Here is a 26,593-nt window from a genome sequence, read left to right on the forward strand (position 1 = left end):
CCATGTTGGTGTACTGCACCCATTAACTCATCATTTATATTAGGTATTTCTCCTAATGCTATCCCTCCCCCGTTCCCACACCCCACGACAGGCCCTGGTGTGTGATGTTCCCCGCCTGGTGTCCAAGTGTTCTCATTGTTCAATTCCCACCTGTGAGTGAGAACATGCGGTGTTTGGTTTTTTGTCTTTGCGATAGTTTGCTAAGAATGATGGTTTCCAGCTTCATCCATGTCCCTACAAAGGACATGAACTCATCCTTTTTGATGGCTGCATAGTATTCCATGGTGTATATGTGCCACATTTTCTTAATCCAGTCTATCACTGATGAACATTTGGGTTGGTTCCAAGTCTTTGCTATTGTGAATAGTGCCACAATAAACATATGTGTGCATGTGTCTTTATAGCAGCATGATTTATAGTCCTTTGGGTATATACCCAGTAATGGGATGGCTGGGTCAAATGGTATTTCTAGTTCTAGATCCCTGAGGAATCGCCACAGTGAGCCTTTTAAAGATGTTTGCTCTTTCCAGAAGCACATTCAAAAACCATCACAGGGGGCTGAAGAAGAGTGACAGAATCTATTTAATGTTTTAACAAGATCATCCTGGTTGCTGGATGAACAATACATGAAAGGACAATAAAGGGAGAAGGATGAAGGCCACATGGAGATTGCATCAGTTAGATTTTGCTATATGAGAAATAACCAGAAAACTCCAGTGGTATACAGTGATAAGCTCTTATTTTCATGCTTAGAGTTTCAGCTGATCTAGGGTGGCTCTGCTGATCTCAGGTGGATTTGTTCATGAGTCTAAGGGTTGGATGGGGGTTGGCTGACCTAGGCGGGGCCCACATTTGAAGTCATGAAAAGTGAGCCTTTGATCTCATGTGGCTTGGCCACAACATTTTTAAGGCGCCCTTCTCTGACTTGGATAAATTTTTATTCCCATATTATAAATGAGTAAACAAGTTCTGAAAAATTAAGTGGCTTGCCTACATTAAGCTTCTAGCAAATTGAAAAGCTACTTCTTGGCTGAAGATCTCAACTTCAAATCTTCCACAAAATGCTTCTCCTAATGTCTAATGCCATGGAGATACATAGAGGAATTTTATTTAATATGTGCAAGAATTTTTTGAGATAGGTATTACTACCCCATTTTATCAGTAAGGAAATCAAGACCAAGAAAGGGTAAGAAAACAGTACTGATTCACACAGCATATTAGAAGCAAAGTCAAAACTCAAATTCAATGGTTTGCTAAATTTTCATTGCCTTTTTTTTTTTTTAAAGCATGCCACTTCTATCTAATAAAGATCACATTTATCTAAGCTTGCAGGGATCCAGGAACTCTCCCAATGATGAACTTAAACCAAAGCCCACATATTCCCTATCTACTCCCCACTCCCACCCCAGGCCATTGGGCTCCTTTTAGAACCTGCACAGAAGTGTCTCCTAATCTTGGGGGAAATTTAAACTGTCTCCTAAAGAAATCACTAGATGTCTACATTTCCTCATCTTAAAAGTTTGCAGTTATTCTGTCATGAAATAGGAAGTGAAGCAACTATAGTTCTCTCTTCTCAAAACAGAAGGATTAGGATTTCCTTTCTGTTCTCTGAGTTCTGGAGCTTGCTTTTGGCTAGAGTTCTATTGATTTTTTTCTCCACCTAGACTCAGCCTTTCTTCCCTTCTCAACGGTAGCACTTGTTCTTTCCCAACACAGTCGGAGAACTTGTATCTCCACCGGCTACTAATATAATTCCAATTTCCACCCCATCCCAAACACAGATTACTTCTGGTAATTCCCTTCAAGCAAGTTCTGACACCTGATGTGTTATCTCATTTTTAAAAATTGTAAGTGGCCATGGTAAGGAGCCCAAAGTGATGAAACCTAGGAATGCAGAAACAGAACCTAGTGTTGTAATAAAAAATACGATTTACAACAATCTTGTTTGGTATACATATAATGATATGTACAGTCATTACTGTGGTACATTGTTATTAGACACAAAATGGTATGCACTGTACTTAGGTGACTATTATTTCCATCATTTTTATACATGATCTTCCTTATGGTTTAATTATTCTTACTCAAAACACACAAGGCATCTCTTTTCTCTTTCTCATGCACCGAGCAGGGTATATAGCTGATGTCTTGTGAGTGTAGAGAACAGCCAGGGTACTCTAAGACTTCTCTTCCTCTTTCTTGCCTTTCTTCCACTGTGGCCAAATGAATGCCCTGTTTCCTGTCTCAGGTGATTTCCATTTGACTCTGGTGTTCCCTTTGTACTATGTGCTTATTCCTTGCCCCCAGCCAATGTTTCCCTGAGCAGCCCTTCTCTTTTTCTACTGCTTCGTCGGCTGGACCAGTTCTAGATCAATGTGATGCCAACCAGTGCCAGGCTCCTTGGGGTGAGTAGGCTGTGCCTGGTATCAGGCTTTCTCCAGAACTGAAGGGACGAATATATTGTGATTATTGTTGCCTAAGAGACTATCCAAAATTTTTAAAATATACTCAACAAATACAGCCAGGTTCTCAAAACCTTCAGAGCAAAGGAAGCCTGCTTACCTAAATTTTGGTTACAAAGGAGTTATATATATTATAATGGAGTTTCAGAAATATGACAAGGGAATTTTTAGCTCAAGTGTCTCTTCAGGGCTTTGTTGAAGAACAGCAATCTAGTGTGTTTGGTTCCCTTGGCTGTCTGGTTTTCTTCAAAGGGGTCTCCAAGAAGGTTCCTATCCTGCCCAGACCTCTCTCCATTCCCATAAACAATGCTGCTGTCTGTGCTGCTCCAAGCTCAGCCCTAGGAGCCCTCCCCAAGGCCCAGCCTTTGTTCAGACTGAGGAGAGCCTCTGCTACCCCAGCTTGTGGAGTTAGGAGGGGCATGTGAATGGGGTTCCCTTGAGAACAGAGATGAAGTCACAGGAGCTATGTTTATCCCTCTTCCACCATGGTAATCCCTAAATAATGTTTATAATTGCTCACTCTACAGTTACTCCCTAGTAGTATGGTATGTACTCTGAGGCTAAAATAAAACAAACCCTGTCCGCAGACTTGGGCTTTTTGATCAGGCAGAAATGTTCAGTACTACAGAAGCAGACCTCATCTCTATACCAACTGAGTTGTTTCCATAAAACTGATCCTGTCTCCTGGAGATGGCTAGTATCCAGTCCCTCAGTGCAGAAGAAAGAAGCTCAGTTTCTCAAATGGGCAAGGACCGCTACTGGTAGACAGATAGGTAAGTAAAAGAATCATTGGCCAGATGACCTGTATGGATTCAAAAAGAGTTGCAAGTATAGTTCTTGTCACAGGGAACTGTGATTATTTGGCATTCTTCTCACAGATCCTGCGGTAGCTGGTATCACATGATGCAGCATCAAATGTCTTTGTTAGGCCAATGGTCGCACAGTTGAAATTCTGATTCTGATTGGTAACACTAAATGAGAAAACAAAACAAAACAAAACAAACAAACAAAAAAACAAAGCATGGTGATGGCCCATCATTTTAGCCCAGCCTCTTCCTGATTCCAGAGTGAGAGTCTTGCAGGAGTTTTGCCTGGAGGGGCAGCAGACTACTGGGCCCACACACGTCTCCATTTGGGCAGCCTCCTTTTTAGCTCAGATCCCTCTCCTAATCCAGCTCTGCAAATGCAGCTCTAAACCGACCCTTTCCTGTCACCTGTCCTGTGAGCTTGCGGGGATTCAGTCTCGGACTAACTAACTCACTCTGGCGTTCGGTTAGAAGCATCTCATGGGCTGTCTCTTCTTCCAAAAGTACTGTTTAGGACAGTATGCGTGTTCACAGCAGGAGGACAGGAAGGAAAAGGAGAGAGGTTGTGCATCCCTTTCCAGACCATAGTGGCTTCAGAAAAACTTGGAGGAGGTATTTGTTGGCTCTCCCACCGCTTTTTCTGTCATTCAGTCTGTTTCAGTCTGACTGAAAAGACTCTGGTTTCAGAGAAATGTCATGTGTTTTAGACTAGCTTTATGATATTTAACCCATTTCTAAGCTTTTCTTGTCCTCAGTTCAACTGTCTGTGAAATGGGGAATGATAAAAGCTTTTCATGTAGCATCATGGGGAATATTTCAGGAAACAACATATGCAAAGTGTTTAGCATAGCACTGGCATTAGCAGACACTGAATAAATATCAATTTCCTCCTCTCTGTAGGGAAGCCCAGTTACAGGCTGGGGGACTGACTTGACCTCTGTCTGAATCACTACTTTCGTATAAACACTGGGATAAGTATTGGTGTCCTCACCAATCCTAATCTCCGTGGAACAATTCACAGGAGATAGCTCTTGGGGGTCAGAAGTTCATAGCTTTAAGACATAGACAAGTTGCTTATAATAACCTTTCTTTCGATAAAGAAGGCACATCTGGGGAAACTTGTAGGTACTTTGTAATAAAAGGTGATCTGTGGGTTAAAAGACGAAGCCCTTTTGATCAGTCAGAAATGCTAGTGTTATAGAAATAGATCTCATCTCTATACCAACTGGGTTGCCTTCATAAAACTGACCCTGTCTCCTAGAGATGGCTAGCATCCAGTCTAGACTCATATCTAGTCTGTTTGAAGTCAAGATACTAAGCTTTTTTGATCAGTCAGAAATGCTCAGTGCTATAGAAACTAGCATCTATAGAGAGCTACAAGATACATCAAACGAATGCTATGTAGGTGGATTTGTTTGGATCTTGATTTGAATAAAATAATTTGCTATATGAATACTCTTCTCTCTCCTTATGAAAGTTTGATCTCTTTCATAAGAAAATGTTTATTAAACTGTCTCAGGGAATAGATGGGTTGTAAGAAAGGAGAAGAGCAGAACAGAGTCAAGTGTCAGCGTTTGAGCTATTCCAGGGTGAACCCACCAATCTCAGGTTTGGTCTTTGAAGCAAACGAAGATCCCCAGGAAACTGTGGGATGTTCACATACTTGCCATTGAACACAGAGTTGTTGATCCAGCGCCACCTTTTCTCTTCACGATGGTAAATTAAGCCAATAAAATACTTTTCAGCATCAGTTATGTCCTGAAGAAACTTCTAGAAATTAAAAAAAAAAATTGCAACAGTGAGTCTTTTAATGATGCCTTTCTTGAGCCAATGTGCCCATGATTATATCTGATCCTGGGAATAAGGAAGGCTGGTAGGGAACTCTGAGAAGGGCTATAGCTGGGACTCACCACTAACCCTAAAGAAGTCGTTGTCAAGATTCACAGGGAATCTGGAAAGCCTGAGGTCTTCTTAAAACACAGACTGCTGGGCTCCTGGTTAAGTAGGTCTAGTGAAGGGAACCAACAATTTACTTTTCTGCAAAATGCCCAGGTAATACTGATGTTTCTGTCCAGGGACCACACTGTGAGAATGAAGGGGAAGGGGTACTGTACAATCTAAAACAGGGTCATTTAAAAAAATATGTCATGCTTTTTAGCATATGGATATAGGATTGTTTTTGTTGCCAGAAATTTTGTATGCTAAGTGAGGCAGAATCAAGTGCCAACAAAATGCATTTCTATATATTGAGTACGTAGGAAAGGAAAACGGTGAGATTTAAAAGTGTATTGCCTTTAAAAGTGTAATCCAAGAAGAAATAAGCAAGTGCTTGTCGAATATTTGATGATTTGACACTAGTCCTAGACATCTTTGTTCTGTAATTAATTGGTAAGTTACAAATCATTTCAGCCGGAAGTGTTTCCTATACTTGTCACATACCTCCCATAATCAGTGGGTATCCAAGTCTTATTCTTTCCGTCCCCATGGCTATTTCCCTAGTTTCTTGCTTTTCAATGTTCTCCTTTTCTGAAATATCTTATTTCATTACTTTTTAATTAATTACTGAATGTTCTCGTTCACCAAACATCTCTCGAGTGTCTATTATATGCCATGCATTGTATTAGGCTGAGGATATGGAAACAAATATATTTCTCTTCAAAGAAATTATGATCAAGAGGGTTGGCAAACTACAGCCAGTGGGCCAAATCCAGACTTCATCCTGTTTTGGTAAATGTTTTATTGGAATGCACCCATGCCCATTGTTTACACATTATCTACGGCTGCTTTCAAGTTACAACAGCGGAGACAAAGGCCCTGAAAAGCTCAAAATGTATATTATCTGACCCTTTTCAAAAAAAGTTTTCTGACCCATGGTGTAAAACCAGAATCCTTAATGCTGAACTCTCATGCTGGAAGCCATGGATGGTTTCCCAGGAAAACTATGAAACCACTGGAATGTTCTGAAAAATATTTTGCTTATGTAATGTTTCTGGGAAGGGGTACACAGGTTTTATCACCATTTAAAAAAAGTCAGTGGTACCATCATGTTTGAAGAACCACAGGTTTAATGAGGGAAGACAATCAACTTAACTAGCATAACGAGGTATCTCAGGTGTGGTACTAGGAAATTATATACTGGATCTGGAAGAGGCAGAAAGGAGGAAGCGATCATTCTACATAAATCTGAAGTTTTTCTAGAATGATAGATAAGGTGATACCTGAGATGAATTTTAGGAGATAGCTAAGTTTGTCAGACAAACTGTCGGGGAGAGTATGGACTTCGTGGAAGAGAGCATGGATTACAGGCAGGTGGGGAAGCAGCCTGGAGCACTTGAGGAACTACAAGATGCTCAGCGTAGTTAGTGCAGAGGTGGCAGGGAGGTGGTTTGAGAGACAAGGCTGGAGCAAAGGCAGAGGCGGCACTGTGCAAGGTCTGATATGATGTAAGGTACATGGATGTGCTTTGGTCAAGGAATAGGCTGAGGCGGACATCCAGGCCAAAGTGACTCAGCGAGTTTAGGGAGCACGCATATATATATACTTGTTATATAACCTATTTGCGTAAGCTCATGCTTAGCTCAGAGCCACTGTTGTTTGAAAAAGGTATAATTGACCTGCCGATGCTGCGCATGCAGCTTGGCTCGGCTCAACGTGTCTTGACATGGTACAGGCTCTGGTGCCCAGAGAAAGAGAGAGAGAACCAAGGCTGTCCATCTTGCAGACTGATAGAGGGCAGCCAGGACATGGCTCAGCATGCATTCATGCCCAGAGGGAGAAAGAATTAAGCTGCTGACCCTGAAAGCTAAGGGAGAGCCGGCTGCGCAGCTGTGCATGGGAGCGGCTGGAACAAGCAGCTGAGATAGAGAGACAGAGAGTATGAGAAAGCTGCTGATGAAAGCGCTGCTGAATAAAACTACATCTCACCTGCGTATGGCCCCCGAGTGTTCTTTCAGCTATCTGCCAGCCACCCACTCCCCTAGGACCTTAGCATGGGCTGGAACCTGACCCTGAGTGTGACATTTGGCGAGGTCATGAACCTGACATATGCCATGCTCGGAGAACTGGAGTTTAACCCACTTTAATTTGGAAAATGGTACGGTTTAGAGGCTTAGAGGTATTATGATGTCAGTTCTGAGGAGGATAGCTAGAAAGAGTGCAAAACTGGAGGCAAGGAGATAGATTAGAGGAATTCTGAAGAAATCCAGATGAGAACTGAACTATTTGTTGTCGGCATAGAGAGAAAAGGACTTGTTTAACAAATAATTGAGGAGGAAAAGAGAAGGTAAAGTCCCAGAAAACTCTTAAGCCTTCAATCTTGGGTGACATGAGTACTCACCAGTATTTGGAATGCAACAGGAAGAGTAGAGGGGTCAAATATAATTGACTCAGTTTTGAACATAGTGAGTTTGTGGGACTCTTGAAACATCAAAGTGGAATTTGGTATACTTGTTGGGAGGAGAAGGATGAGCTGGAGATACAGACTTGAGAGTCACCAGCAAACCATTGGCATGGTGACCTCTGTCTTTTTCTTTTCTTTTCTGTTTTTGTTTGTTTGTTTGTTTGTTTTTTGAGACAGAGGCTTGCTCTGTTGCCCAGGCTGGAGTGTAGTGGCACAGTCATGGCTCACTGCAGCCTCCACCTCCTGGATTCAAGCAATTCTTGTGCCTCAGCCACTTAAGTAGCTGGGATTTCAGGCATGCACCAACTCACCTGGCTAATTTTTAGTAGAGACATGGTTTCACCATGTTGGCCAGGCTAGTAGTGATGACCTTTTTCATCACCAAGGAAAAGGTGCATGGATGTGCTTTGGTCAAGCAAATTGGGATCCACAAAACTTAATGGGTGTGGCAGACTTGTCACACTTGCTTCTTCCCGTTGCCTTCCCTCCTTTTCTCTTTTCATTCCTCTGTCTTGCTCCTGTTTTTCTACCTTCAGACATTTTCCCTTGCTACCTGGGTACTTAGCCCTAGAGAGTTTGTAGCATCCAGATCCCTTGGTCATCTATTACCAAGATTCAGAAAGGAGATCTTCTTACAAATTCTTCTAAATCACAGGAGGACTTTTTAGAGGAGGAATAAAGGGATAGAAGTGAGAGAAGCAAGAGTATAGTGTATGTAGCACAGATTATAGTATGGGTTTTGGAGTCAGAGAGATCTGAATTCAATTCCATGTTCTGTTATTTGACCTTGGGCAAATTACTTTTCTGTGCCCTAGTTGCCATTTATAAAATGTGGATAATGATACATCCTCATTATTATTATCATGATCATCAACTGAAAATTCAGTTCTATGACCTGATTCTTACTTTTTCACGTTACTAATTTTGTCAATTCATGTCTTCCTTGTTTACTATGCAGACTGGGATGGTACATTGACATAATATCTATAAGGTATTCTTTTAGTTGTTAAACAACTTTTATGCACATCATCTCATTTGGTCATTTGCTTCACTTTAAATATCTTGGCCCATCCCCAGGATATCAGCTAATTACAGTGCCCTGTAGAAAAGACCACAAGGTGCAAATTTCTGTGGTTAAATGAAACTGAAAAACATGCTGCTTCACTGCTACTAAGAAGAGTCTCCTAACCTCCAGTCCAGAACAAATAGCTTCAGTTTTTCAGCCAGCCACCTCTCCATTCCTCACTCCATCCCATCCCCACTCCCCAAAGTTTCCACCCCATCCCGCCCACTGAGGCTGTGTGGAGTGTGTGGCTTTACTGTACCATTCCAGTGTCCTCACCAGTTTCTCTGGCGTGTTGACAATTGCCAATGTGGATCCTTTTCCTTTGCAAAAGTCCCTGCTTTCATTCCAAGATGATTCAGAAGTGGATAAGAAAAAACATCTTTCTTGATAAAATTCCCAGTCTTTGGGGCAGACTGAAGAGGTCCAAGAAAGGAGAGTATGAGTTTACTGGTTTGGGTTATAAATCCTGGAACTAAGTCATGAAACAGTGATACATATTTTTGTTTTGTTTTAACAATTATATTGGTAAAAATTATTCTCTATCCAGGAAGAAATTCCACCCAGTCTAGTCTGGTTCCTTGACAATAATATAAGGAGAATAAGGAGAAGAGTGCAGTGGCTGAATAAAGTTTCCATTAGTCATCCCCCTACAGGAACACCAAATTTGACAACTATCTACACACAAAAAAGCACATATACATACATGAGAACAAAAAATCAGATGAGCACTCAGTACCTGGATAGCTGAAAGAGGCACTGCAGAGGGTAGGAAAGATAGTCTTGAATTGCTGACACCACCCCTACCCTATCCCTGCTGCAGTGACAGCATGGCATGGTAAAGTCTATGTGCATGGGAGAGGGAGTGTGCAGGGATTGTGAGACTTTACATTGGACTCAGTGCTGCCCTGTCACAGTGGAGGGCAAAACGGATCAAACTCAGCTGATACCCACCCATGGAGGAAGGATTTAGATGAGCGCTAGCTGGAGAGGAATAACCCATCCCAGTGGTTGAAACCTGAGTTCTGGCAAGCCTCGCCACTGTGAGCTGAATTGCTTTGGGGCCCTAAATAAACTTGAAAGGTAGTCTAGGCCACAAGGACTGAAACTCCTAGGCACGTGCTTGTGCTGAGCTGGGCTTTGAGCCAGTGGAATTAGGGGGCACCTACTGAGATACCAGCCAGGGTGGCCAAGGGAATGCTTGTGCCATTGCTCTCCCAACCCCAAGCAGCACAACTTGCAGCTCCAAAAGAGACCTTTTCTTTCTACTTGAGGAGAGGAGAGGGAAGAGTAAAGAGTACTTTGTCTTGCATCTTGGATGCAAGCCACAGTAGAATAGGGCACTAGTCAGAGTCGTGAGGTCCCCATTCCAAACCCTAGTTCCTGAAAGACATTTGTAGACACACCTAGACATACCCTGGGCCAAAAGTGAATCCTCTGTCTTGAAGATAAGTACACAGTCCTGACAGGATCCCTTACCTGCTGATGAAAGAATTCTGGGGCCCTGAATAACAAGCAGCAATACCTAGGTAGTATGTTATGGGCCTTGGGTGAGACTGAGATGTCTTGGGCTTCAGATGAAACCCAGCACATTCTTTTGCTTGAGAAAAGAAGAGGGAAAAGTAAAGGGGGCTTTGTCTTGCACCTTATGTAACAGACTGGCCACAGAGAAGTAAAGGTCAGCTCTTGGGGTCCAAGATTCTAGGCCTTGACTCTTGGATAGCATTTCTGGACCTGCCCTGAGCCAGATAGGAGCCCACAGGCATAAAGGGTAGGTTCTAGGCCTGGCAGCATTCGTGACAAGCTGACCAAAGAGCCCTTGTGCCTTAAACAAAAATCAGTGGTAGTCTGGCAGTGACCTTGTGGGCCTGTGATGGTAGTGGTCATAGAGTGAAGCTCCTCTGCCTGTGGAAAGGGGAGGGAAGAGTGGAAAGAACTATGTCTCATGATTCGAGTTTCAGCTGAGCCACAGGGGGACAGAACACCAGCTAGATTTATAAGGTTTTTGACTCCAGTCCCTGGTTCTAAGACAGTATCTCTGGACCTATTTAGGGCCTGGTGGAACTCACTGCCCTGAAAGGGAGGTCACAGGCTTGGCTGGCTTCACCATATGCTGATTATAGAGCCCTAGGACATTGACAAAACATAAGCAGTAGCCAGGTAGTGGTTACAGTGGGCCTTGAGTGAGACTCAGTGCTGTGCTGGCTTCAGGTCTGACCCAATGCAGTCCCGGTGGTGGTGGTCACAGGGATGCTTGTGTCACCCTACTCCCAGGTCTGGGCGGCTCAGTGCAGAGAAAGAGATTCTGTTTGGGAGAAAGTAAGGAAAAATAATAAGAGTCTCTGTCTGGTAATCCAGATAAATCTTTCAGATCTTATCCAAGACCAACCAGGTGGGTACCTCTACGAGTCTGCAAGACCCACAGCATTACTGGGCTTGGGATGTCCCCCATGCAGATAGAGCTTAGGTCACAACTCCCAAGTCCTTTTGAATACCTGGAAAGCCTTCCCAAGAAGGATGGGTATAAACCCAGACCGTGAAGACTACAATAAATACCTAAATCTTCTATGCCCAGACACTGATGAACATCCACAAGTATCAAGACCATTCAGGAAAACATGACCTCACGAGTTGAGGTAAATAAGACACCAGGGACCAATCCTGGAGAAACAGAAATATGTGACCTTTTAGACAGAGAATCCAAAATACCTGTGTTGAGGATACTCAAAGAAATTCAAGATAACACAGAGAAGAAATTCAGAATTCTATCAGATAAACTAAGAGATAGAAATAATTAAGAAGGATCAAGCAGAAATTCTGGAGTTAAAAAATGAAATTCACATACTGAGGAATGCATCAGAGTATATTAATAACAGAATCAGAGGGGTCACAGAAGTCAGAGGAGACAAAAGAAAAAAGAATAAGAAACAATGAAGCACACTTGTAAGGTCTAAAAAATAGCCTCAAAAGGGCAAATGTAAGAGTTACTGGCCTTAAAGAGGAAGTAGAGCAATAGATAGGGGTAGAAAGTTTATTCCAAGGGATAATAACAGAGAACTTCCCAAACCTAGAGAAGGATATCAATATCCAAGTACAAGAAGGTTATAGAACACCAAGTAGATTTAACCCAAAGAAGACTACCTTAAGGCACTTAATAATCAAACTCCCAAAGTTCAAGGATAATGAAAGGATCCTAAAAGCAGCAAAAGAAAAGAAGCAAATAATGTATAATGGAGCTCCAATATGTCTGGTAGCAGACCCACAGTGTTACTGGGCTTGGGATGTCCCCCAAGTGGAAATCTTATAGGCCAGGAGAGAGTGGCATGGCATATTTAAGTTGCTGAAGGAAAAAACCCTTTGCCTTAGAATAGCATATCTGATGAAAATATCCTTCAAATGTGAAGGGGAAATAAAGACCTTCCCAGACAAATAAATGCTGAGGGATTTAATCAACAGCACATCAGTCCTATAAGAAGTGCTAAAAATAGCTCTTTAATCTGAAAGTAAAGGACATTAATGAGCAATAAGAAATCATCTGAATATACAAAATTCACTGATTATAGTAGGTACATGGAAAAACACAATATCATAACAGTGTAACTGTGGCATGTAAAGTACTCTTAAGTAGAAAGACTAAAAGATGAACCAATAAAAATGATAACTACAACAACTTTTCAAGACATAGACAGTAAAAACAAAGTTATAAATAGAAACAACAAAAAGTTAAAAAGTGGGAGACAAAGTTAAAATTTAGAGTTTTTCTTTTCTTTTTTTGCTTACTTGTTTGTTAATGCAAGCAGAGTTAAGTTGTTATCAGCTTACAATAATGGGCTATAAGATAGTATTTGCAAGCCTCATAGTAACCTTGAGTCAAAAAATATACAGTAGATATATAAAAAACAAAAAGCGGGAAATTAAATCATACCACCAGAGAAAATCACCTTCATTAAAAGGAAGACAGGAAGGAAAGAAAGAGGGAAGAGAAGACCAAAAAAACAGCCAGAAAACAAATAACAAAATGGCAGAAGTAAGTGCTTACTTATTAATAATAATATTGAATGTAAATGGATTAAACTTTCCAATCAAAGTACATACAGTGGCTGAATGGATGAAAAAGCAAGACCTAATGATCTATGTGGAGAAACACACTCCACTCCACCTATAAAGACACATACAGACTAAAAATGAAGGGATAAAAAGAGATATTCCATCCCAGCGGAAACCAAAAAGGAGCAACAGTAGCTATACTTATATCAGACAAAATAGATCTTGAGACAAAAACTGTAAGAAGACACAAAGAAGGTCACTGTATAATGATAAAGGGGTCAATTCAGCAAGAGAATATAACAATTATAAATATATATGCATCCAATATTGGCACACCCAGATATGTAAGGCAAATATTATTAGAGCTAAAGAAATAGATAGCCTCCAATACAATAATAGCTGGAGAGTTTAACACTCCGCTTTCAGCATTGGACTGATCTTTCAGATGGAAAATCAACAAAGTAACATTGGACTTAATCTATGCTATAGACCAAATGAACATAATAGATACTTATAGAACATTCTATTCATCAGCTACAGATACACATTCTTTTCTTCAGCATATGGATCATTCTCAAGGATAGACCATATGTTAGGTAACAAAACAAGCCTTAAAACATTCAAAAAATTGAAATAATATTAAGCATCTTCTCTAACCACAATGGAATTAAATAGAAGTCAGTAACAAGAGGAAGTTTGGAAACTGCACAAATACATGGAAATTAAACAATATGCTCCTGGATGACCAATCAGTCAATAACGAAATTAAGAAAGAAATTAAAAAACTTCTTGAAAGAAATGATAATGAAAACACAACATACCGAAATCTGTAGGATATTAAGATGGAAGTTTATACCTATAAGTGCCTGCATAAAAAAAAAACAAGAAAAAAGAAAAACTTCAAACCAAAAACCTGATGACAAATCTTAAAGAACTAAAAAAGCAAGCACAAATTAAACCCAAAATTAGTAGAACAAAAGAAATAATAAAGATCAAAGCAGAAATAAATTGAAATGAAGAAAACAATACAAAACCTCTATGCAACAAAAGTCAGCTTTTTGAAAAGATACACAAAATCAATAAACTTTAGCCAGACCAAAAAAAAAAAAAAAAAAGGAGAAGGAGATGACCCAAATTAATAAAATCAGAGATGAAAAAGGAGACATTACAATGGATGGCACAGAAATTCAAAGAATCGTTAGTGACTACTATGAGCAACTATATGCCAATAAATTGGAAAATCTAGAAGAAATGGGCAAATTCCTAGACACATACAACCTACCAAGATTAAACCACAAAGAAATCCAAAACCTGAATAGATTAATAACAAGTAATGAGATGAAAGCCATGATAACAACTCTCCCAATAAAGAAAAGCCCGGGATCCAATGGCTTCACTGCTGAATTCTGCCAAGTATTTAAAGAAGAACTAATACCAATCCTACTCAAACGGTTCTGAAAAATAGAGAAAGAGGGGATACTTCAAAATTTATTCTATGAAGCCTACATTACCCTGATACCAAAACCAGACTAAGACACATAAAAAAGATAAAACTACAGGCAAATATACCAATCAATATTGATGCAAAACACTTCAACAAAATACTAGCAAGCTGAATTCAACAACGTATTAAAAAGATCATTCATCACGACCAAGTGAGATTTATCCCAGGAATGCGAGGATGGTTCAACATATGCAAATTAATCAATGTAATACATTATATTAACAGAATGAAGAACAAAAACCATATGATCATTTCAATTGATGCTGATAAATTATTTGATGAAAGTCAACAACCCTTCATGATTAAAACTCTCAAAAAACAGGGTATTGAAGGAACATCCCTCAACAAAATAAAAGCCATATATTACAGACCTACAGCCAGCATATATTGAATGGGGAAAAAAATGAAAGCCTGTCCTGTAAGATCTGGAATATGGCAAGGCTACACACGCTTTCATCACTCTTTATCAACATAGTGCTGGAAGGCTTAGCTAAAGCAGTCAGACAAGAGAAAGAAATAAAGGGCATCCAAATTGGAAAGGATGAAGTCAAATTATCCTTGTTTGCAGATGATATGACTTTATATTTGTAAAAGCCTAAAGATTCCACCAAAAAACTATTAGAACTGATAAACAAATTCAGTAAAGCTCCAGGATACAAAATCAACAGACAAAAATTAGTACCATTTCTATATGCCAACAGTGAATACTCTGAAAAGAAATTAAGAGACTAATCCCATTTATAATAGCTACAAATAAAATAAAATATCTAGGAATTAATTTAGCCAAAGAAGTGAAAGATCTATACAATGAAAACTATAAAACACGGACAAAAGAAATTGAGAAGGACACCAAAAAATAGAAAAATATTCCATGTTCGTTGATTGGAAGAATCAATATTGTTAAAATGTCCACTCTACTCAAAGCAATCTACAGATTTAATGCAATCTTTGTCAATAACCCAATGATATTATTCACAAAAATAGGAAAAATTATCCTAAAATGTACATGGAACCACAGAAGACCCAGACTGTCCAAAGCTATCCTAAGCAAAAAAATAACAAAACTGGAGGAATCACATTACCTGATTTCAAATTATACTACAGAGCTTTAGTTATGCCATGGTCCTGGCATAAAAACAGACATATAGACCAGAACAGAAGAGAGAACCCATAAATAATTCCCTACATCTATAGTGAACTCATTGTTGACAATGGTACCACGAACATGCATTGAGGAAGGGACAGTGTCTTCCATAAATGGTTCTGGGAAACTGGATATTCATATGCAGAAGAATGAAAGGAGACCCTTATCTCCTGACATATACAAAAACCAAATCAAAATGGATTAAAGACTGAAATCTAAAATCTCAAGCTATGAAAATACAAGAAAACTTTGGGGAAACTGTAGGACATTGAAGTGAGCAAAGAGTTCTTGAGTAATATCCCACAAGCACGGGGCAACCAAAGGAAAAATAGATAAATGAGATCATATCAACTTAAAAAAGCTTCTGCCCAGCAAAGGAAACAATCAACAAAGTGAAGAGACAATCCACAGAATGGAAGAAAATGTTTGAAAACCACCCATTTGACAAGGTATTAATAACCAGAATATATAAGGAGCCCAAACAACTGTATAGGAAAAAAAATCTAATAATCTAGTTAAAAATGGGCAAAAGATCTGAATAGACATTTCTCTAAAGAAGTTGTACAAATGGCAAATAGAAATATAAAAAGGTGCTCAACACCATTCCTCATTATAGAATTTCAAATCAAAACTACCGTGAGGTATCATCTTAACCCAGTTAAAATGGCTTTTATCCAAAAGGCAGGCAATACCAATGCTGGAAAGGATTTGGAGAAAAGAGAACCCTCATACATTTTTGGTGGGAATGTAAACTAATACAACTATGGAGAAGAGTTTGGAAGTTCCTCAAAAAACAGTAAATAGAGCTACCACATGGCCCAGCAATTACACTCCTAAGTATAGGCCCAAAAGAGAGGAAATCAGTATATTGAAGACACATCTGCACTCCTGTTTTTATCGCAACACTATTCACGATAGCCAAGATTTGGAAACAAACTAAGTATCCATCAACAGATAAATGGATAAAGAAATGTGGTATATACACACAATGGAGTACTGTTCATCCATAAAAAAGTCAGATCCTGTCATTTGCAACAACATGAATGGAACTAGAGGTCATTATGTTACATGAAATAAGCCAGGCAGAGAAAGACAAACTTCACATGTTTTCACTTACTTTCAGGAGCTAAAATTTGAAACAATTGAACTCATGGAGATAGAGCATAGAAGGATGGTTACCAGGGGCTGGAAAGGGTAGTTGGTGGGGAGGTATAGGGGAGAAGTGGGGCTTGTTAATGGGTACTAAAAAATAGAAAGAATAAATAAGATCTAGTATTTGCTGGCACAACAGGGTCACTATAGTCAAACATAATTTATTTGCAGATTTAAACATAACTAACAGTATAATTGGATTGTCTGTAATACAAAAGATAAATGCTTGAGGTGATGGATACTCCATTTACCCTGATATAATTATTACATAGTGCATGCCTTTATCAATATATATCATGTAACTCATAAATATATATATACCTCCTATGTACTCAGAAAATTAAAAAATAAAAGCCAAAATAATATACACAAAGAGAATGAACTGGAAGGTCTTTTTGGTCCCTTTGAGCAAAAAAATTCCATAAGAATGAAGACAATGGGAGAAATCTCTAAGAACTCAGTGCATGAGAACCTAGCGGATGGAGAGTAGGTTGTAACCATGCACTTTACCTGTTCCATAGCTCCTTGTGGGAATGAAGCCGTTGGGACTCGGCGAACTGCTCCCAAAAATCTGTGAGACTGAAGTGAAAAGAAAACCTGAAGGTTATGGTATGATGAATACAATACAGAAACAGAAACATCAGAGTATGGGCTGTGTGACTCTGAATCATGGAGATGACAAGAAGCTCTTGGCCACTCTGAGCTAGAACATTTCAGATAATTTCTTTCTTTGAGCCTTCCATCTAACTACTATCATTATTTGTCATGCTCGACACCCAGATCCTATTTCATGTCTCCTTTTTTTGATGTAGCCATAGGCATCAAATCCTGAGAAAAAGAACAGAAGAAAGGAAAAGTAATGGAGGAATTTAGTATCAGAGAGAAACTCTCATACTCCTATCTTATATAAACCTTTGACAGTGTTTTCTCCAAAGGACTGTTTGGAGTACTTCTCCCCCAGGCTCCGCACAGCATCTTTGCTGTTCTTTCTATTTCTGGTGTCCCAGATTTAATATGAAAATTCATAATCCCGGGCAACTCTGGGACTCTTTTCTCATCAGCGCTGTATTAGCTCTAAGGATGGAAGCTAATTGGAACAAAATTTCAGGGCCAAGGGGATATTAGCAAACAAGGAAGCAGGTGAACTTTAGGGAGATTTTCTATAAGCAGGGAAGGGTCCATTCATTTCTAGAAATCCATATAGGGGCCTCATTTTCCTGGGAACACTGGCTGTCTGAGCAGGCATCTGCAGTGGCTTCAGAGGCTTGTCAAACATCTAATTGGGGTGCCAGTTATTTGTCTATTGTGGTTGAAGACCATTTTACTCTGACATCAAATTAGTTACGTATGTTTATCTTAATGAAACAAATTGGCATTCACTTTTTATTTCAGTACCCCGTTTATAGACTCTAAGATGTAATAGCCTGGTTTTCATCAGAAACTACTTTGAGATTATAACTTAAGGACTCAATAAATGTTTTATGAGTATTTTCTCCATACAGCTCACTGTATTGGGTTGCCTCTGTTGATACTAAGATAAATGAGAAATGGTCTTTCTCCTAACGATGTCAGTAGTAATAGGTGTCTTAAGAGGAAGTGAGAGGATGTTGTTGGGAAAGGCTTCAGGAGGAAGCTGGTTTAATAGGGAGAGGAGAACAATGCCCCACTCATCTCTCTATCTCCCATAGCTACTGACTATTAAGCACTTTCACATTCTATTACAATGATTAGATATAAATCATCCCCATATCCAGGAGAAAAACTGAGGATCAGAAATTTCCCTCAGTCTGCTCTTGGCTTTCTCATATGTAAAAGAAAGGGAATTAATTAGAAGATCTTTATGGACCCTTTGTACCAAAGAATTTCTTGGGAAAGGAGGCTGTGTGAAAGGTCTCTAGGAATTCAGCATAGAAGTAGCAGGAGGATGGGGAGAAGATTTACCACCATGCAGATTACCTGTTCCATAGCTCCTGGTGGTGGTGAAACCATCGTTACTTTTGTTAAAAATCTGTGGGACTGAAAAGAAAATCAGCTGTTGGCTCAGCCCCAAATGTGACTGCGTGATGAATATGACAAACAAGTATCAGCACAGGGGCTGCTAGGGTACTGTGACTATTACTGGGAGATACCGAACTCTGACTCAGTGAAGATGCGTAAATGTGGTTTTGTGACTACGTTCACTTATTCATATTTCTGTCTTGCTGTCTGACATGATAGGAATTGCACCTTCAGATTGCATCATAAGGAAGACACCTCTTAGCTAACTACTGCCTCCCACTCACATTTCCTTCCTCATTTATTTTCCCTACTGGCTTCTGGGGCTGGAGAAGATTCTAGTTTCTGATTGCAGTAAAGTCCTTTCATAGGAGGCTTCTTTTACTTTTACTAGGCATTTGGATGAATTAATTTATATGTATACAGAGAGAAATTTCTTTCTCAGTTAAATCCTGTCACATTATACTTCAGCTCTTACCACGGCCTTATCATTGGGTTGAACTGGAGCTGTATTTTTAGATTTTGCCAACGATAACAAGCACTGCCAAGTACTTCAGCTGAGATCACCCAACTAATATTCTACTAGCAAAAGCTTTGCATGGGGTTCTAACCATCAGAGACTGGTAAGTTCTATATCTCCAAGGTAGACCAAGGAGCCTGGCCCACTGTGTGTGCTGGGGAGTGAGAAAGGCACTGCCAATTGACCTCAGGTTGGGTCAGTTAGTCTCAGGTGGAAAGACTTGGATACGTAACCTTTACACACAACCATGCATTCTGAGAGAAGAGTCAATGAGCAAGACAACATGAAGTTTGGGGCAAGAGGTTGCTCAAATACTCACAATAAAGTAGAAATAAGGTCGTTCCAACAACTTTAAGCACCACCACAATAAGCCCAGAGATGATCATGTGCCAGTTCATGATGAAGGAGCTGCAGGGGCCTGTGAAGATTAGAGCACAGCAGCATCAGAATTCGGGAACAAGGCTGCTTTTCACTAGGACATATCCCAGCCTCTCGCTCAGAGTACCCAAAGCAAGGCAGGCTTGGAAGACAGGCATGACATTGACAGGTACCAGGAGGTGACCCAGCATGGGCCCCCAACACAGAAAGAACCATGTATTGATTGGAGCCTTGGAACTTGGCATGCTGCCTCTCCTTCACTCATTCCCTACTCCAGGCCTCAGCCTTGCCCTATTTGTGGCCTCCTAAATTCTGTCTAATAATTAAACCCTCTCCTGTATTTTGAGAGCCCTTATCCTTGAAATGACCCTTGTTCCCAAGGACCTTAGTTTGTAGCCTTCACCATACTGACTTAAGTTGTCAGAAGCCTGAATCTTCCAAATACCAGGGGTAGGTGACAGACAGGACAGGCATCCCTGAAGGTCTTGGCATTGGTCAACAGTCCATGCAGCCAAGACAGACAGACTCACCTCTTTCTCCCTGGAAGGCTAGGCTGGCTTGCAGATGGGGGTCTTCCTGGTGGCCTAATGCTTGGTGTGGCAGGCAGGGGCCCCGTCTCCTGAGAATATGCTCCTTTTGCCCAAGCAACGTTCTTCCTTCTTCACAGTCTCTGCCTTGGTAGCATCCCCGAGAAATACCTCTTCCTGTTCAGTGGGGTTCTTGGCAAAGGGAGCAGGCGGGGCAAAGAAGGGAAGAGAGTCTCTAGCCCTAGCGGTGGCAAGAGCAGACTTCCTGCCAGGGGAGTTCTAATGCAGAGAAACATTTTAAGGACAATTTGGAAAACAAAATACCTCAACACAGATTCACCCTTCCTCTGTGTCTAAATCTCCTTGAAATACAGTGGGAAGAGAAATGTAGTAAAGTTTTAACAAACATTGAATCTGGATAAAAGGTAGCTGGAAGTTATTGTACATTCCTTACAACATTTCTGCAAGTCTGAATTTATGTCAAGTTAAAAATGTTAAGAAAAGAAATCCAGTTGAAGACACTAATATTAATGAGCAGGTTCTTGCTGTTCCATTTGCTCCATTTGCTGGAGCTCTGCTCATTCTCCTTTAGCATGGACTCCTCTCTGGCACCACTTTCTCACCTTCCAGACCTCATGGTGACTCTTCAGTGTTTCTTGAGCATGGCACTCTGCTGGATACAGCAGTGGGCTGGGGTGAACAATACTCAAGTCCTATTATCAAGGAGTTTTTAATTGCATGTTAAATTTGAAAATTTGCTTTTATTTTCCCTACTATGAAAGCTACATGTGCTCATGACAAAAAATGGCTGGAAAATATTAACAAGGAAAATTGAGAAAACAAAAAACATTTATAACCTTGTACATGTAGTTATAGTCATTGCTAGCACCTCAGGGTGTATCCTTTCGAGTTAAGTAGGTAGATAGAAAGATAGATGGATAGATAGATAGACAGATAGATAGACAGAAAATCACTGGTTCACATAGAACAATGGGAACATATTGTACATATTGTTTTGTAATCTATCTGCTCAAGATTAAGCTAACACTATGTTATATATATCTTTTCATGTCAAAATATAGATTTTGATAATGTATTTTTTAATATGTGCATAGCATTCAAGTGTAAAAGTATATGATTTATTTATTCAGGTGTAAAAGTATATTATTTCTTTAACAATTGCATAACCACAAATCTTCTAGTAAAGTGTGGTGGACAATAAAAAAGTTTTAAAAATCAGCACTGGTTTTGATTCCTGGAGCTGACTTTCACTAGCTGAACATCCTTGATTAAGTTACTGAGTCTCTTTACCTTCCATTTCTTTATCTATAAATAGGAGTAATTATAGTAAATACCACATAGGATTGTTCCGAGAAATGAGCAAGATAATGCTTATAATTTCAATAGCATGATACTCAGCATCTTAAACATAAATCCTTAGTATTCTGTTTTCTAAAACACCCAGTGCACAGTGAACAGCTAAGTGCATGCATCATTTTACATGTCCCTAATAATTTTCTTGGGCTAAGTTATCAGAAATGTAAATGCTGGATCAAAAGACATGTACATTTGGAGGGCTTTGGAACATTAAAGTTGTGTTTTGTTTAACTTGGATAATCCTCTGAGTTTTTGAAAAATCTCATTGAACCTGATTTATCTGATCACAAGGTAATTACTTCTAGACCCTAGATTGCTGTCCAGAAGGATCCACATATTTATTAGACAATAAATATGGCCAATTATGCCAGCTATGTTAGGAAGTATGGGATTCAGGAGACTTGATTATTATTCTTTAGAAAGTTTTTAACAGAGACTTTCTGAATAACTTAATAAAATCTATACACTTGGATAGCAAGTGAATCTTTTATAACAAAGAGGTATAAGAGATCTTTCAAATACCGTGAAAAGAGAAGAAAATGTCATAGAATAAAAAGATGTCCACAGAAGTTTTGGGGGTAGTACTCTGACTGATGCATTGTGGGACACCTCTGCTCGGCTAGAAAATCTAAAGAAAAATCTAAATTCTTGTTCAAGGCTTTGGACTCCAATGCTCTCCTTAAACTTGACGTTATCAGAAACCTTGCTAAAAAAAAAAAGCCAATATCTGCAATGGCAAATGCCACTGAGGGGTTACTAGAGATGAGGTCAATAGCACTGGGGGCCCATGCCCATTGCTTTGGGAAAATAATAAGAAAGGGGCTTCTAGTCACACAATTATAAGGAAATATCCACACATTGTTTTTTGGGGAAAAAACCATGAGATCACTAATTTTTAATCAGTTGTTATAGACTGGGATAATAAATTCTCTGCTTAGTGAGTCAAATTAGATTTTTTTCACTAGGCTGAGTCCTAAAAATAAAGAAAAAAAGTTTTATTATAGAGTAAAACTGAAATTTAACTTCGGCAATCTTCATGTGACATTAAGTTGGAAATGCTAAGTCTTTAGGGACTGTATTATGCAATATTATAATTGCCTGAGCAGACAATGGAGTCAGCTCTGCATTGTAATTACTAAAGAGTTAAGAAGACCATGCCTACAATTGTAGATAATTTGGAAAGGACACAGTATATGGCTAAACAAGGCTTCTGAGTATATTGTGTGTGCGTTGTGGGGAAAAATGGCAGTGTGTGTGTGTGTGTGTGTGTGTGTATGTGTGTGTATTGACATGGATAGTCATTAAGAGCTCTCCTATCCTAACAAGAGCAAAAAGAGGATCTATAAAGTTTTCTTACTCCAGTTCCCAGGATCACCTGTTGATGCTGATAGGGTATGGTACCACACAGATGGATTGCTATTTTCAGAATGTTTACCCTATGGTGACAGTGGCAGCAACAATGCCAACTTGGTGGACTGACCAGACTTTGTCAAAGTAGGAACTGTAACTGCCACATTTGGATTAGGTGTCCATGGGGTATCAAGAAAGGAAACCAAAAGAAGAAAGGACATCCTATGATTCACTAATTGGAGTTTCAAAGTGGTATCAACATGAATATTTACAGACATAACTTTATTTTGTATCTCAAGATGATATTCATAGGTGGGAATTGAACAATGAGAACACTTGGACACAGGAAGGGGAACATCACACAACGGGGCCTGTCGTGGGATGTGGGGAGAGGGGTGGGATAGCATTAGGAGATATACCTAATGTAGATGACGAGTTAATGGATGCAGCACACCAACATGGCACATGTATACATAGGTAACAAACCTGCATGTTGTGCACATGTACCCTAGAACTTAAAGTATAATAATAAAAAAAGATGGTAAAGACTACTACTGTCTCTTGAGCCTTATTAGTAGGCATATATATGTATATATATGTAAGTATATGTATATTTCCTTAAATGTATGCCACAGGAATTCTCTCAGGCAGTTCATTGAGAAAACCTGAAAATTCGAAAGAGACCTGATGTTTCCCCTTATCTTCACAGTCAGAATTTTTTAATGGATTGCCAGTTTTCACAGCTGCCTCTTCCCCACTTCCCACTTTCTCCTCAGCTCACACCAGTCTGAGTTCCACTATGACCACATCACTAAGTGCTGACTCCTACTCGATGAATTAAATGGGCTCCTTTCAGTCTTTATGCCACTTGTGGCAGGGGCTCACATTAGCCTATATTATATAATCTTTTTCTTGGTCTCCATAATTGTACATTCTCCCGGCTTTCTTCCCTTCTCCCTGGCCTCTCCATTTATTATTTTATCCTCTGCCTGTTCCTCAAATTCTGTAGTTATTCCTCCTCTTTCATCTCTTGGTTTTAATCACCATGTTCATGAACTTGACTCCTAAATCTTTATCAGAGAGCTTCAGATCTATAGATCTCTGACTAGTTACATTTTTCACTGAGATGCTTCACAGACACCCCAGAGTCACCATTTCCCAAAATGTATTAATTTCTATACCATGGCCAAAACGTGTTCATTCTCTTATGTTCCATGTCTCTGAATGTAAAGACCATTTGTTTAGTTGCCTGAATCATGAAGTGTGGGTATTATCCTTGGCTTCTCTCATTCCATCCCATCTATGATGGTTAATATTGAGTGTCAACTTGATTGGATTGAAGGATGCAAACTATTGTTCCTGGGTGTGTCTGTAAGGGTGTTGCCAAAGGAGATTAACATTTGAGTCAGTTGACTGTGAGAGGCAGACCCACCCTCAATTTGGGTAGGCACCATCTAATCAGCTGCCAGCACAGCTAGGATAAAAGCAGGCAGAGGAATGTGGAAGGACTAGGCTGGCTGAGTCTTCTGGCCTTCATCTTTCTCCTGTGCTGGAGGCTCCCTGCCCTCAAACATCGGACTCCAAGTCCTTCAGCTTTTGGACTCTTGGACTTAAACCAGTGGTTTGCCAGGGGCCCTCAGACCTTCGACCACAGATGAAGGCTGCACTGTCAGCTTCCCTACTTTTGAGGTTTTGGGACTCCAACTGGCTTCCTTCTTCCTCAGCTTGCAGACAGCCTTCTGTGGGACTTCACCTTGTGATAGTATGAGTCAATACTTCTTAATGAACTCCCCTTCACATATATATATATATATATATATATATCCTATTAGTTCTGTCCCTCTAGAGAACCCTAATACACCATCTAATAAAACTCAAAGTCATGGTGACTTTACCTCCTCAAAGTCTATCAGATCTATCCTCTTTACTACTTTCTCTCTGCTACCCCTTGGCACTCTCCTTGACTCCTTCAGTAACCTACAGAGAAACATTTCTGCCAAAATCTTGCCTTTAATAGTTCGCCACTCTTTAGTTAGAAAGATCTAAATGCAAACTTGATTATATAATTCCCATGATTAAACATTTTAGTAACTTTCTATTGCACTTAGGATAAGGCTTGGGCCCCTTGACATGGTCTTTAAGTCTTTGCATGTTTGTTCTTTTAGCAAACATTGCTGAGTGCTACCATGAACCAGATACTCTTCTGGGCAATAAGGACCATGTGCTTGTTCTTCTGTACCTCTCATGACACCACATCTACCCTACCATTGTCTGCTAGTAACATTAAACTTCTAGTTTTTTATGTACTCTCTCCTGGATCCAACTCTTCAAATATTTATCCGACACATGTTTATTGAGCACATAATATGTGCAAAGCACTAATGGCACCACTTGCTGTCTTCCAAGCACACACATATACTCTTATATCCTCTTTGACTAAATAATTCCGACTCATCTTTCAGGTCTGAGCTCACCCTTCAGGTCTCATCTTTTCAGAAAAACTTTCTTGCCAATTCTCTTTCCCTGGCCCAGTTGGGTTTAGTGACTGTTATCTTTGGTGTTGCATAATATCATGTATTTTTTCCTTGGGAGCACTTATTGCATGATAATACACTTGTTTGCTTCCCCTATTAGACTCTATAAAGTCAGGAAGGCAGGGCTGAGTCTGTCTTCTTCACTGTTGAAGCTCCAGCTTATCCACAGTGCTCAGAACACTGCACCATGGAGTTAGGCTTTTAGACTTGTAATCTACACCGTTATTTGTGAGAGCACGGTAAGGCCTAAAAAATATTTCTAACGAATCAAAAATTTGTGCAATAATCTTTATACTAATTGACAAATTTGCTGTCATAGTGTCCAAGAATGATCATTTAATGGCCAGACCATCTCCAAAAGTATTCATTCCTGATTAAATCTTTCTGTCTCAAATAACCACCTTGGAGAATGCATTGTGATTATAGTACTTTAAATAATAACAAACCATCCCCTAGTTTGTAAATAGAGTTAACTTATATTCACCCTTACCATATTAATAAAACTCTATATTTTAAAGGAAATTGCTGCTCAGATAATACAACACACCAGAATTCATACAATCCACAGAAAAAGGCTGCTTTGGGAATAATTAGAAGGAACCTCTAGTAGAACTCTATTATATATACCTGAACCTGATGTGTCAGAGCTCTGAGGTGAGGGGAGGCTGTGGGGCCTGGAGACAGGCTGATTTCGAGCTTGCAGGAAGGCTATATGGTTCTGGAGCCTACCAGCAGCAGAGACACACTTGGCTTCTATTTTGTACAGTGACTCCTTAAATGAATTGGAAATCCTGTTGCAGAGAACAATCATTCCAGTTGGATGCTGATGACTTTACCCCATTAATATAAGGCTGCCCCAGCACCAAGCCAAAGAAACAACATGCTCAGTGGTCAAACCTCCTGCTCAGTTGGTCTCTAGCCTGGTAACACAGAACTAGAGTAAATATAAAACTTCCCCCATTTTCCTTGATCAAATCCTCTAAGATTTGGTATTTGCAATATCTATCAGAACCCATCACTAGGCTTCAGGACTTTGAATATGGGCAAAACTCTCTCATTTCTCACTTCAAAGTTTAACACGTGGAAAAAACAATGGGTATGCGAGAATACAGTAACTCAAAATAAGATGAGCATTATGAAGAAAGAGATCCAATGTCCATCTGTGAAACAAAATCATTACAAGACATAGGAAATGTTAGAAAACACCTCATATGTTTTTATTAAGATTTTAGAGCACACTAACTCTATGAAAGAAATATGACTTAATATAATGAAATGGACCAACAGACACTTTGAGATTGAATTGCTGGCTTAAAAAAACAATGAAGTGAAGGG

General features: G+C 39.7%; 2 protein-coding genes across 3 annotated transcripts in view; one reads left to right on the forward strand and one right to left on the reverse strand.

Moving 5' to 3' along the window:
* MGAM (maltase-glucoamylase) overlaps positions 1-26,593 on the forward strand; it is a 239,787-nt gene that overhangs the window by 52,319 nt on the left and 160,875 nt on the right. The window lies entirely within an intron of this gene.
* Positions 560-20,168, reverse strand: CLEC5A (C-type lectin domain containing 5A). Of its 2 annotated transcripts, XM_055284285.2 has the most exons (7): positions 20,001-20,168; positions 19,412-19,510; positions 18,534-18,593; positions 17,088-17,156; positions 9,010-9,146; positions 4,932-5,038; positions 560-3,433 (listed from the first exon to the last, which is right to left on the reverse strand). In XM_055284285.2, exons 2-7 carry the CDS (start codon positions 19,488-19,490, stop codon positions 3,319-3,321), a joined length of 567 nt encoding a protein of 188 aa, XP_055140260.1. In that variant the 5' UTR covers positions 19,491-19,510; positions 20,001-20,168; the 3' UTR covers positions 560-3,318. The 2 variants fall into 2 exon arrangements, with proteins under 2 accessions (XP_055140260.1, XP_055140261.1); XM_055284286.2 differs by lacking the exon at positions 17,088-17,156.

This window comes from Symphalangus syndactylus, chromosome 6, assembly GCF_028878055.3.
Source record: "Symphalangus syndactylus isolate Jambi chromosome 6, NHGRI_mSymSyn1-v2.1_pri, whole genome shotgun sequence".
NCBI lineage: Eukaryota > Metazoa > Chordata > Mammalia > Primates > Hylobatidae > Symphalangus > Symphalangus syndactylus.